The sequence below is a fragment of the Neoarius graeffei genome, chromosome 23, assembly GCF_027579695.1.
Source record: "Neoarius graeffei isolate fNeoGra1 chromosome 23, fNeoGra1.pri, whole genome shotgun sequence".
Classification (NCBI taxonomy): Eukaryota; Metazoa; Chordata; class Actinopteri; order Siluriformes; family Ariidae; genus Neoarius; species Neoarius graeffei.
Window position 1 is genome coordinate 7,105,174 of NC_083591.1, and position 12,430 is coordinate 7,117,603.

A 12,430-nucleotide genomic window follows, 5' to 3' on the forward strand; every position below is an offset into this window, starting at 1 on the left:
CCTGTTCGATACAGTCGTGTGGGGATATGCGACACTCATTAGTTTGCGGTTATGGAAGCCTGATTGGTAATGAATGTGTTATCCAGGGATCCCAGACGTCCGCTATTTTCTAGCGAAAGTTTTTTTTTTTTTTTTTTTTTTTTTTTTTTAAATCTCTTGTATATCCATTAAAAATATGTTTAAGTAAAATGACCAGCAGAATACGTTCTGATTTGGTTTGCTTGTTTAGCGATGTTTTCGTCGGCTTCGTTTGTTCTCGTTGACATTCGGGAACACTCTTCTTCTTCTGTCGATTTATTGGCGGTTAACAATCGATGTGTATTACCGCCATCTACCGGGCTGATCGGGAACACTCGGAAGTTAAATTGATGTAAATACCGCGAGACTGTACGCAATAGAACGCGAAAACAATATGGCTGCGCCCATTTGCTAAAAAACATGTTTTAACTCCGTTCGTGCTTTTGTTTCTAATGTGTTGAACTTAATTCAGAGCGCTGCAGGAACATCAGAAAAGCAGAAGGAAAGATCAGAGAAACAAAAGCAGAGAAAACTGGAGGAAAGACAGAATGCACCCCAGAAAAGAGCATTAAATTCCTTTGCAGTGAAACCTTTCAAAAAGAGAAAGGTCTAAATCAAATATCTCCAGTATTTGCTGTACATATGTATATACCTAATATTACTGAATCATTGATTTCTGCTCATATTCATGATTTTTGAAAAATGAATGTGGCTTATATTAGACTAGTTTTGACATTAACTTGAAACAAAAAAATAAACAAATGAGATGAACTATGGATACTATTGTTATAACAGTGGGATATTTAGGCAAGTATATTCTTCAAAGCTACATTTTCGTCTAATTTTTATAAAAAAAATTTGCCACTTATGTCATTGATTGATTACAAAATATGGTATCAAATAGATACACATTATTGTTAAATTCTGTTGCTTTTCTATGTTAAATCTATGTAAAAAATGTGTTCTATAGCATCTTTAAATGTTAAAATCTCAACAGCTTCAGGCAGCCCCCTTCACCCCTGCTGATAGTTTCTTACATTCCTCTATTTTTTTCAATTACTGCTGGGATCCCTGGTTATCGGCCTCGTGTTGTTTTTACCTGGGTTTCGTATGTGAAAGGGGCTTCTGGAAACTGACCCTGGACATTGTAGCTTTTGCCTTTTAGGTCTCATTTCCATAGTTGTGCTATTCATTGCTACGTGCTACCCGTCTTAGCCGTCTATAGGTCCAAGAGAAGGTGATGGTTGTGACCAGGCAGAAAACATGTTTGTGTTTTTACTGCAATTGTGATCATAGGAGGGCGGAAGCTCAAAATGACAAACTGCTCCATTGAAGACTCAAAACCAATAATGCTTACACGTCCAAAAAAGTAAGCTTTCAGCTTTCTGTGGCCCTGTTTGCGATAGTATTGAACCAGAGTCCAAGTCTGCTGCTTCACCCCAAGCTGTAGGTTTGAACAGACAGATGTTATCTGTAAATAGATGCAAACCCAACTCCTGCTCATACAAGTGCTCGTAAGATAAAAATATCCACATTTCTTCAGAGACGAAATGACTGTTTGCTCCAAAACGGCCATGTTCTCCCAGCAAATCACTGAAGGCGTAACCATGACGTACTCACTTCCAGATTATCTGCTTTTGTGTTGCCGGCTCATCTCTGTACTCTGTACTCCATGACTTCAGGTTTCAGTTCTGTTATGCCTCTTCTGCTTGTAAGCAAGAAAACTTTGATAAATAAGTAGTAAAGCTGTTCAGTAGAACCGGAGGTGTTTGTTCATGCCGATGCATTCCAGGTATAAGCCTGACAGAAGACGATCTTTGTATCGTTTTAGTTATGTTGTAATTCGATGGAATGTATCGAAAAGTTCTTAATGGAAGAAAGTCCATGTGGTTCAGTTCAAGTGTAAGCGTATTTACGGCTGTGTGACGATTGTCCTCCGTTTGTACAGTAAATGGAGCGCCGATGTCAAATCTCCCCCACTGCATTCAGACTTGGTTTTCAGATTTCCTGTTTGGGAGGTGTCACCAGTGACTTGCCGCGTAAACGCAATCAACAGGTGTTGTGAAATCTCAAACCAGCTTCATCCACCCACACAGCACAATGGTTTCGAATACTGAGAAACTGTTACCCAATCAAGTTTTACTTGTACCAGTAGACCCGTTTTCATTGAGTTTAATGTTACCAGTTTCAGAATGTATAGAAAAGAAACTGGTGGGTAGAAAACAAGCTCTGATGACTTTAATTAGCTTTGACCTAATTGTCTTCAGACTGTGCGGTATAGATTTACGTGCATAAATAAGACGGAAATTAAAAAAAAAAAAAAAAAGGAGACTCCTACGTTGAGCCTTTTTTCAGACCAAGTGCATGTTGCTGAGTCTGAAATAAATAACCTACTTAGTATTAATCAGTCTGGGAGATAAAACATTTTATTTAGCTCTTTCTTTGGTTTACAGATTGGCCATGAAAAGCGCTGGTTGATTTTAAATGGAGTGTATTCACTAGTTACATTATTTCCATTGGATTAAGTGCAGTTGTAGTTTGTTCCATCTTGGCAAAGCGTTTCTGTACAGCAGTATGCGGAGTACATTTTGATATTTTCATAAAGTGGATTTTGCAGTCGACTTTGCTATCATTAATTGTAAAATAAAATATGTCCAGATCACTGTCATTTTTTTTTTTTTTTCATCTGTTATTAGCATGACAAAGTACACTAGACTTGTAGCCTGGGCCCGCCCATCCTAAGCGTGACGCAACACGAGGGCCTGTTGCGAGCTTAGTCTGGCCAGGCAAGCTATCTACAGCTCTTCCAAGCTCCCGAAAAATCGGGAACCAATCAACTTTGAGCATCTCCAACGGCCCTGGGTAGAGGCGTGTTCAAGGCACTGACGTAGTAGAACTGCGACCGGAAGCCATAGATTGTTTACAGAATCTATGCCGGAAGCGCTTCATTCACGCTTCCGCATCTATTACGCATAGATGCTGTATTGAAAGCATTCAACGGGAAGTTCTCATTGAAAACGGAGCAAAGAGCAGCCCTGGAGGGATTTATTGAAAGGAAGGACGTTTTCGCCTTGCTCCCGACCGGCTTCGGTAAGAGTTTAATCTACCAGTTAGCCCCGTCGCGTCGCATACGTCAGAGGAAAGAGTGATGTGATTGGTTTAAGCTTCGTCACAGCCTTTTCTGGCTTCGACCAGTAGCAAACTGAGGCATTTCAGGGAGGCGGGTCAACCACGAGCTCTGGGAAACGGTTGGGCCAGACCAATAGCTCGGAGAGCTTTGAAGTCGCGTTAGCCAGGCTACTAGACTTGCGCCATGAGCACAGTAGCAGACCAGTGCCCAATATCGTTAGTGGTACTGGTGCACCCTTGCTTGGTGGAACAACACCATTATAAAAATTAGGAGGTGCAGGTAGCATTGTCTCCTCGCAGCACCATGGTCTCCTGTTCGATTATGATTATTATTTTTATTATTATTTAGCTTTGTCATAGTGAGATGTGTATATATAGTTGTGGTCGGAAGTTTCCATACAGTGACATGAATGTCATCTTGGATATGAATGTCATGGCAATATTTGGGCTTTCAGTAATTTCTTTGAACTGTTCTTTTTCTGTGGCAGAATGATTGTACAGCATCCATCTTTAATTTAAAAAAAACCCACTACAGTTTGGTGCACAAGTTTTCATTTTCTTTGGGTTTTCTGAACCCAACACAGGGTCAAAATTAAACATACAGGGTCAAAAATTTACATACATTCACTGAGGCTACGTTTACACTAGACCGTATCTATCTCGTTTTCTTCGCGGATGCACTGTCCGTTTACAGTAAACCGCCTGGAAATGGGAATCCGCCAGCGTCCACGTATTCAATCCAGATCGTGTCAGCTCCGGTGCTGTGTAAACATTCAGAATACGCGGATACGCTGTGCTGAGCTCTAGCTGGCGTCTCATTGGACAACGTCACTGTGACATCCACCTTCCTGATTCGCTGGCGTTGGTCATGTGACACGACTGCTGAAAAACGGCGCGGACTTCCGCCTTGTATCACCTTTCATTAAAGAGTATAAAAGTATGAAAATACTGCAAATACTGATGCAAATACTGCCCATTGTGTAGTTATGATTGTCTTTAGGCTTGCCATCCTTCCACTTGCAAGTGGTAAGTGATATGCGCTGGGATCACACACACAGCGGCTCAGTCCCGAATCGTGGCTTGTGCACTTCACTCGCGCGCTCTGTGAGCTGCGCAGGGCCGGAGTGCGCACCCTCCAGAGGGCACTCGCTGTTCAGGGCGGAGTGATTTGGAGCGCAGGATGCCTGCGGAGCCGAGCGTATCCGCGTATTGGCGTTGCTGTGTGCACGGCTAACGGTTTTAGTGTAAACGCGAATCGTTTTAAGAACGTTAATCTGATGATCCGCTGATTCGACGTAATGTAAACGTAGCCTTAGATTAATTCAGTGGTGCTCAAACTTCCAAAATGCCTCTCATCTTGCCAAGGCCGAGGTCTCTAAACTTCCTGTTAGTGACCATGATTGACTACAGCTGGTAGCTTCTCTGTGCCTTCATAAAAAGGGTTTGTTTACAGCACTCATTGGATCGACCAACATGCAGTACTATGGGAAAGTCCAAGGAGCTCGGTGCAGATCTGAGAAAGAGGATCGCAAATATACACAACTCCGGAATGTCTCTTGGAGCCATTTATAAATAACTGCAGATCCCAAGATCAGTTCAAACAATTGTATGCAAGTTATTGTAAGGTGTAGTCACTTTGCCAAGCGGTTTTGCTTCAGGAAAGCCCAAACTGTCACCCTCAGCTGAAAGGAAATTGGTTTGGATGGCCAGGAACAACCTGGGAACCACCATGGCACAGCCCTGCCATGAACTGGAAGCTGATAGATCATTGTCTACAGTTCAGATCACCATGGACTAAAAGGCTGCTATCCAAGAAATAACCCCCTGCTCCAAAACTGACACCTTCAAGCTTAACTAAAGTTTGAAGCTGACCACAGGGACAAAGAAAAAGCCTTCTGGAGGAAAGCTGTATGGTCAGATGAGACAAAGATTGAGTTATTTGGCCACAGTGACCACCATGTACAGAGGGTGGTGGTGGTAGTTGGATCATCATGCTCTGGGGCTGTTTTGCTGCCAGTGGAACTGGTTCATTGCACAAAGTGAATGGAATAGTGAAGAAGGAAGACTTCTTCAGCATAAACCATCAGAAATTTGAATATGACTTGGGAGTTACAACAGGACAATGAACCCAAACACGCATCAGAGCTGGTTGTGGAGAATAAAGCAGGCTAACATTAAGGCCCTGTCCACACGGCAACGGATTCAGGTGAATCTGATAAAATTGTTTATCGTTTCGGCCTGGCGTCCACACGGCACCGGCGTTTTGGGTGCCCCAAAACGATATTTTTTTGAGAACGGGTTCCAGAGTGGAAAAATCTGGCAACGGCGCCATTGCGAAGTCGTCTGGATGAGTAGAACGGATTTGTTTACGATGACGTCACAGCCACATGACTAGAACAAGCAGCACTCTCTCTGTTTTGTATGAACCACTGCATTGCATTCACTTTTGTATACAGCTTTTATTTTAAATAAACAAGTAACTGAACCATTTCTTGAATTTCTTTTTTTTATTGGATAAGACTGCTTTTCAAAATGTTCACACACAATAAGAAAATTAAGTTATATAAAACTATGCACACTAATAAAACTAATTTGTACACACAGAAGGCACGATTTCCTCGCGTAGTCGCAGCCATCTTCTTGTTGTTGTGTGTGTGTTCCTGTGAGTGCTTCACACCGGGTAGAAGAAGGGGTTTATGCGCATGTGTCCTACTTCTATTGTTCTGGTGTCTCCGATGGGACCGTCTTACAGCGCACGTAGAGGTGTGGCATGTGTATTGCATCGTTTTCAGCAAGCGTTGCGTTGCCATATGTACCTGATATTTTACTGATCCGTTGCCCATGTGGACGCGATATTTTTTTAAATAAAATCTCGTTGCCGTTGTCGTGTGGATGTAGCCTAAGCTTCAAACAAGTCCTGAGTTCAACCCTGTTGAAAATATATGGACCGTGCTTATAAGCCGAGTCCATGCCAAGGGAAAAAAAATTTTATTGAACTCGACCAATTCTACCATGAAGAGTCGCGAAATATCCAACCAGAATTCTGCCAGAATTTTGTTCATGATGAACAAAAATGTTTGGTCAAGGTGAATCTTGCGAAGAGACGTGTTACCCAAATATTAGGTGTTGTGTGTGTACTCTGGACTATAAGCCGCTACTTTTTTCCTAGGTTTTGAACCATGCGGCTTATACAAAGGTGCGGCTATTCTGTGGATTTTTCTTCCACCGCTAGGGGCGCTCTAACCGGAAGTAGAATCAAAAATAAGACGAAAAATCAATGCAAAGAAGAATTAGCAGATCTTTAGCAGATAGAACACGCACGACAAATTACTAACTGGTAATTATTTTCAAATCCAGCGAAGATGATTAAAGTGACTTGTGGTTTCAAACACAGGAGAAATGAAGGTAAATAAATACCGGTTATTTTCTCTTGGTTCTGTTCCGTTTTAATCAGCAAAGTTGCTGCCGTGTTAAAAGGCACTGTTCGGAAAAAATCTGTTCAGGTACATACATGTACATTTACAGTACAAAATCGTTCTGTACATGCAGTAAATATCTAATTTTTCAACATAGATATCTGCGGCTTATAGCCCGGTGCGGCTTGTATATCTTTTTTTTTTTTTTTTTTTTAAATAGAGCGGATGCGGCTTATATACAGGTGCGCTCTATAGTCCAGAAAATACGGTATATCTTTGACCCTATATGTATAATTTTGATCCTGTGTTGATTTCAGAAAAGCCAAAGAAAATTAAAAACTTGTGCACCAAATTCTAGTGTTTTTTTTTAATTAAAGATGTATACTGTACAATCATTCTGCCACAGAAAAAGAACAGTTCAGAGAAATTAATGAAAGCCCAAATATTGCCATGACGTTCATATCCAAGATGACATTCATATCACTGTATGTAAACTTCTGACCACAACTGTACATAATGGCTGGGAAACCACTACAGCTTGCACCAATTACAGTGGGCCCATCATATGTAACCTGCATGTCTTTGGACCGTGGGGGAAACCGGAGCACCCGGAGGAAACCCGCACAGGTGCGGAGAGACCCTGCAAACTCCACACAGAAAGCCCAGAACCTTCTTGCTGTGAAGCGACCGTGCTGACCGCTACACCACTGTGCCACCCAAGTTACAGTCTGGGTGGAGTTTCTGTGCATGCTCTCTAGGTTTCTATTACCCCTTTTCCACCAAATCAGTTCCAGGGCTGGTTCGGGGCCAGTGCTGGTTCACAACTCGTTCAACTTGCGAGCCAGCTGAGAACCAGTTTGCTTTTCCATAGCTCACGGTGCTAAGGGAAGCCACATCAGTTACGTCGCTACGTTTGCATAAACCTTGGCGCAAATATCGAAGCAAAAGCAACAATAATAATGGATGACTTCGCGTTTGTACAGCTGCTGCTTCTCGTCGCTTAAAAATGGCGATCTTTCGCGGTCTTGTTGTTGCTGTTGGTCTTAACAACTCCGCCCCCCCGCTGACGTAAGCGGTTCTTTCCTCTGGCCCAGCAGAGAGTTGGTGCTAGCCTGGAACCGTTTTTTTTCTGGCCCCAGAGCCAGTTCTTTGTCAATGGAAACAGAAAACCCGGTTCCAAACTAAGCACTGGCCCCGAACCAGCCCTGGAACTGCTTTGGTGGAAAAGGGGCAATAGCTTGGTTCCACATGACTAAATTTCCCCTCGGTGTTAATGTGATAAACTGGCGTCCCATCCAGGGCGAATTCTCGCCGTGGATCCATCACAACCCAGGCAAGGATAAAGCTGAAGGTGAACGAATCATTTGCTATGAATATAATCAATATTGATACAAAATAGACACCAAAAACCCAACACTTGGCAGGTGGGGGTGAGCGATGGGAATTTGACGATGACTTAAATCACAGTTTGGTTTCATATTTACAAAGACCAGTCATTTTAAACACTTTTATATTTCACTTTGCAACTCTGGCCAGGTTTCACATTGGAAATATCATCCTAATACAAGTCCACAATAAAAAATTGTAAATGGTCCATGAAGAAAATAGTGATGGAATTGGTATGTGTAGGAACATACGTGGGAGTCTGCGTTCACTTTAGGATCCACTGTATGACCATGCTGTTTCTTTACTGCCACTGAATTCCCCCTTTGTGTCATACTGAGAGTGATTGAGGGGAAGGCACCCACCCTCCGAGAGAGAAAATACGAAGGTTAGTTAGCTACAAGAGAAAAGCTGTTAGAACGCCCTTCAACTTTTACTCTCTGTTTTCAGGTATTGTGGTTTTTGGCGATTGCTGAACATTACACGAATCTTCCTGTTACTTTCTCTGTCTGAAAAGGAGTCTGTTTGGGATCAGTTATTGAACCTGTTCAGCTTGGTTAAGATAGATTGATTTATTTGACATGCCATAAATGACTTCTTTTCAGATAACATCTGTAGAGGTTATCATGAAGAGTCGTTAAATAGTTGTGTATTGTTTTGGCTCTCTGTTTTACTTCCGTTTAACCTTTCTGTCTCAGTGTTGGGCCATGTTTAACGGCCAAACCGCCCTTCTAACGGTTATCTTGTTATGAGGTGTACATGCATTTTACTTTTGCACTAAGGTCTGGATTAAAACAGTCAAGCTGTTAGTCATAAAGAGTCGCTAGAGCTCCGCCCCTCACTTTACACCAAATTGAATTTTGGTATGAATAGACGATAGGGTGTGGCCTCCAGGAGTTTGACGCCAACTTTTGTCCTGTGTGTCTCCTTCGTCGTTCTGTCTCTCTGCGTCCTAGCAGTAACCCCGGGCCCAACGCTCTGCCTTCGCTAAAAGTTGTCACAGGTTGATTGATGGAGTCTGATAACCACAGCATGGTGTGTGCGTTAATTATAAGCTGCTTCAGTGGAACACTCGAATGAGAATCGGCCAGGAAAGCGTCAATTGCCAACATGTTCAACATCGTGGATGAAACTATGATATTCGGCTTTCATCATATAGACAGAAGTTTGTGATATAATAGCAATATCGTAATAAATAACGTCAGTACGTTGGTGGTGGTTTTTTTTTTTTTAAATGATTATTTCATTTGTACTATTTTATTTTTTTTTTAATAGCTTGTTATAATTACAAACTGAATGGAAGCCACTTGATTTGCAGAAATTGTAAAACTGTTCAAATTAATTCCCCGTTCTTCACCGTGAAATTATTTCTTTCTCGAGGTCATGATACGTATTGTGTATTGTGAAATTGTCTTCTGAGAATCGTGAGATATAATCTTGTCATAATTCCCACTCCTACTGATTACACTGAACATGGTTTTGTAGGTGGCATTCACTTATCTTGCCAAATCAGATAAGGTCAAAATAAGTCAGAAAAATTGTATTACGGAACATTTAAGAAAAGTAAGGACAGATTTAGTATTTAAAGATGCTTGATTTATTGTTGAAGCTCTAATTTTATCCTACTTTTGGGGGGGAAAAAAACTAAATATTAACAGTAGTAGTGTACCATGTGTTGACTGAACATTTAAAAAAAAAAAAGAGCTTTGTTTCAGATGTGATTTTATTGAAATTACCAACAGTAATGTGAGTTTCTAGTTGATATTCAGCTTCATTTTAAATTTCGACGCTGTCCAGGATGCACAGAAATTTAACCCCATAAAACGGCCTCATTCAACACAACAAAATGGCAGGAGCAACAATAAAATGAAATTCAAGAACACAACCGCATTTCCATTGGAGGAACCGAAACCGATCTTTAGTTCCTGGGCTACATTTTCAAGAATCTTTTCTCGCGTCTAGTCCAAAGGCCGTGCTTTTCTGTGGATCATGAATCACGAGGTTGGTGTCATGTTTGGTGGTCGGGTTTTCTCGGAAATGTGTTTACTAACTGTGCAGTGAAAAGCTACGAAGCCTTAAGCCCCTTCAGATTGCGAAATGTCATGTCAGTCGTACAAGTTTGACTGGAACTCGTACCAAAACTGTGTAGGATTGTAATGAAGCTGTTCAGTTTCCCAGACCTCAGTGGAAACTATAGAGGAGTACGTACAGGATGTAGACCTCAGGCTATTGGAATTGTCCGAGTCGGTTCAAGCCGGAGCAGATCGTAATTCAGGTCAGCAGTAGGAGAAGGTCATCCAGCGTGCGCGTCGGTGGCTGAGCCGGCGTTTTGCTCTCCCCCGGCTGCATTAGCTACTTAACCTCACCTCCTTCCCGTAGGTCAGCAGGCTAATGTTCCTGCCTCCAGCATTCGCCCTCAATTTTCCAGTGTGAGTTCAGCGCTGATTATCCCGAGTAAAAGATGGAGAGACAGTGGCTGCTGTGCACTTTCCAGCACAAACAGTAGAGCTATTCATGACCTTATCCATGATACAGCAGGCTAGATTTTTGGGCACAAGATGTGGTAATGTGGTTGAGGGCTGATGGTCCACCAGCTAAAAGCACCGAAAGCATGGAAACTGAAATATTACATTTAGTTTTTTTTTTTTTCTTAAAGAAATTAAAATAGCTTGCGTTCAATATTTAAAAAATGAACATGTATAGACTCAGTGGAGCAGAGCGGGACTTATTAGTCCTTGTCTGTGACCATTAGAACCCCTGAGTACGCTCTTGTTTTTCAGACAAAATGATGGATAGGGGACTCGAAGGCACATTTTAGAAAAGGAGGCAAATGGACATTTCACTGACCAACAGGCTGATAAGTCACTCACAGTTCATCTGTTCATCCAACATCTCTCTCTCTCTCTCTCTCTCTCTCTCTCAATAGATGAGCCAAAGAAATACCAAGTGGTGATTCACGGCATTGAGCCGCTGTTCGAGACGCCCATCCAGTGGCTCAGTGAGCACTTGAGCCATCCAGACAACTTCCTCCACATCTGCATCATTCCAGCGTCAAGCGACTGAACCCCGAACTGCCCAGGTGGCCCGAGAACAACTCTGCTGCTCCTGCCATCCATGAGGGACCTTCCAGAAGAGTGTATCCACTTTTTTTTTCCTCACACTTCCTGCATTAACATTTTGCCTACCTGGCCTGCCATGCCGACTACTACGAAATTTGGCGGAATGGAAATATGGTACTTTTCTTATGCATGCCATAGGGATGTAAATGGCATCTTTTACCATCTCACGTATTACCTTGGTATTTTTATGTAACAAATTGGCTTACTAGTGACTACAATGCTGCCATTGTCTCTTCAGATATGTTCTCCACACTAAGTTTAGTAAGCTGATTAATCTTTTTACATCCCTGGTATGCATCTCTCTCTCTCTCTCTCTCTCTCTCTCTCTCTCTCTGATGAGTTCTTTCTTTACATGTTGCCTTAGACCTCGTTCATCTACACACCACCATAATGAGTTGACCCGTTCCTAATTTTGTCCTGGTTCTGCTGAGTGACGGGTGTCCCTGGGTCAGAAAGGCCCGAGCTTAAGTTTTGATCAGCCATTCACCACTAGCTTTTTTCATTCCGTCAGCTTAATACGGTTCTCTAAATAAAATGACGATTAAACCGAGCACTACACTAATTTTAATTTGAATTTCTAACATTTATAAAAGCAGAGGCGGCACGGTGGTGTAGTGGTTAGCGCTGTCGCCTCACAGCAAGAAGGTCCGGGTTCAAGCCCCGGGGCCGGCGAGGGCCTTTCTGTGCGGAGTTTGCATGTTCTCCCCGTGTCCGCGTGGGTTTCCTCCGGGTGCTCCGGTTTCCCCCACAGTCCAAAGACATGCAGGTTAGGTTAACTGGTGACTCTAAATTGACCGTAGGTGTGAATGTGAGTGTGAATGGTTGTCTGTGTCTATGTGTCAGCCCTGTGATGACCTGGCGACTTGTCCAGGGTGTACCCTGCCTCTCGCCCGTAGTCAGCTGGGATAGGCTCCAGCTTGCCTGCGACCCTGTAGAACAGGATAAAGCGGCTAGAGATAATGAGATGAGATGAGACATTTATAAAAGCAAACCTAGCTACTTAATGTGTAATCAAAACTAGTGACACATATCTAGCACGCATGAGGTGACGGTGATGAATTTATTTGCTAGCCTACCAGGCAAGTGAAAGCTCCAGCGCGCTTGCCCAGTACCGTGTATTTGTTTCCTCGAAACCGAACCGTGAGCTAGTGAAAGTTAGCCTTTTTTGATAGTGTTCAATACTCGTATCATAAATAAATAATAAATAAAAAAAATAATTTTTGTGTCAGGCTAACGTGTTTACTTTTAGTTTGAAATGTTTACTCATGAGGTGCTAGCTAGAAAGGTGTATGACAGTTTTGTGCTGGCGTTTCAGCAGGATTTCCACATACCTACATGCTGCTGATTCACAAAGCGCAGTCCGTC

The 12,430-nt window shown here is 42.4% G+C and overlaps 1 protein-coding gene across 2 annotated transcripts in view; it reads left to right on the forward strand.

Moving 5' to 3' along the window:
* atg5 (ATG5 autophagy related 5 homolog (S. cerevisiae)) overlaps window positions 1–11,814 on the forward strand; it is a 56,104-nt gene extending 44,290 nt beyond the window's left edge. For both annotated transcript variants that reach the window (XM_060905240.1, XM_060905241.1), the window contains exon 8: window positions 10,873–11,814. In XM_060905240.1, coding sequence (XP_060761223.1) covers window positions 10,873–11,009 — 137 coding nt within the window. In that variant the 3' untranslated portion in view covers window positions 11,010–11,814. The remainder of the gene's footprint in view (window positions 1–10,872) is intronic.
* Window positions 11,815–12,430: the final 616 nt, after the last annotated feature.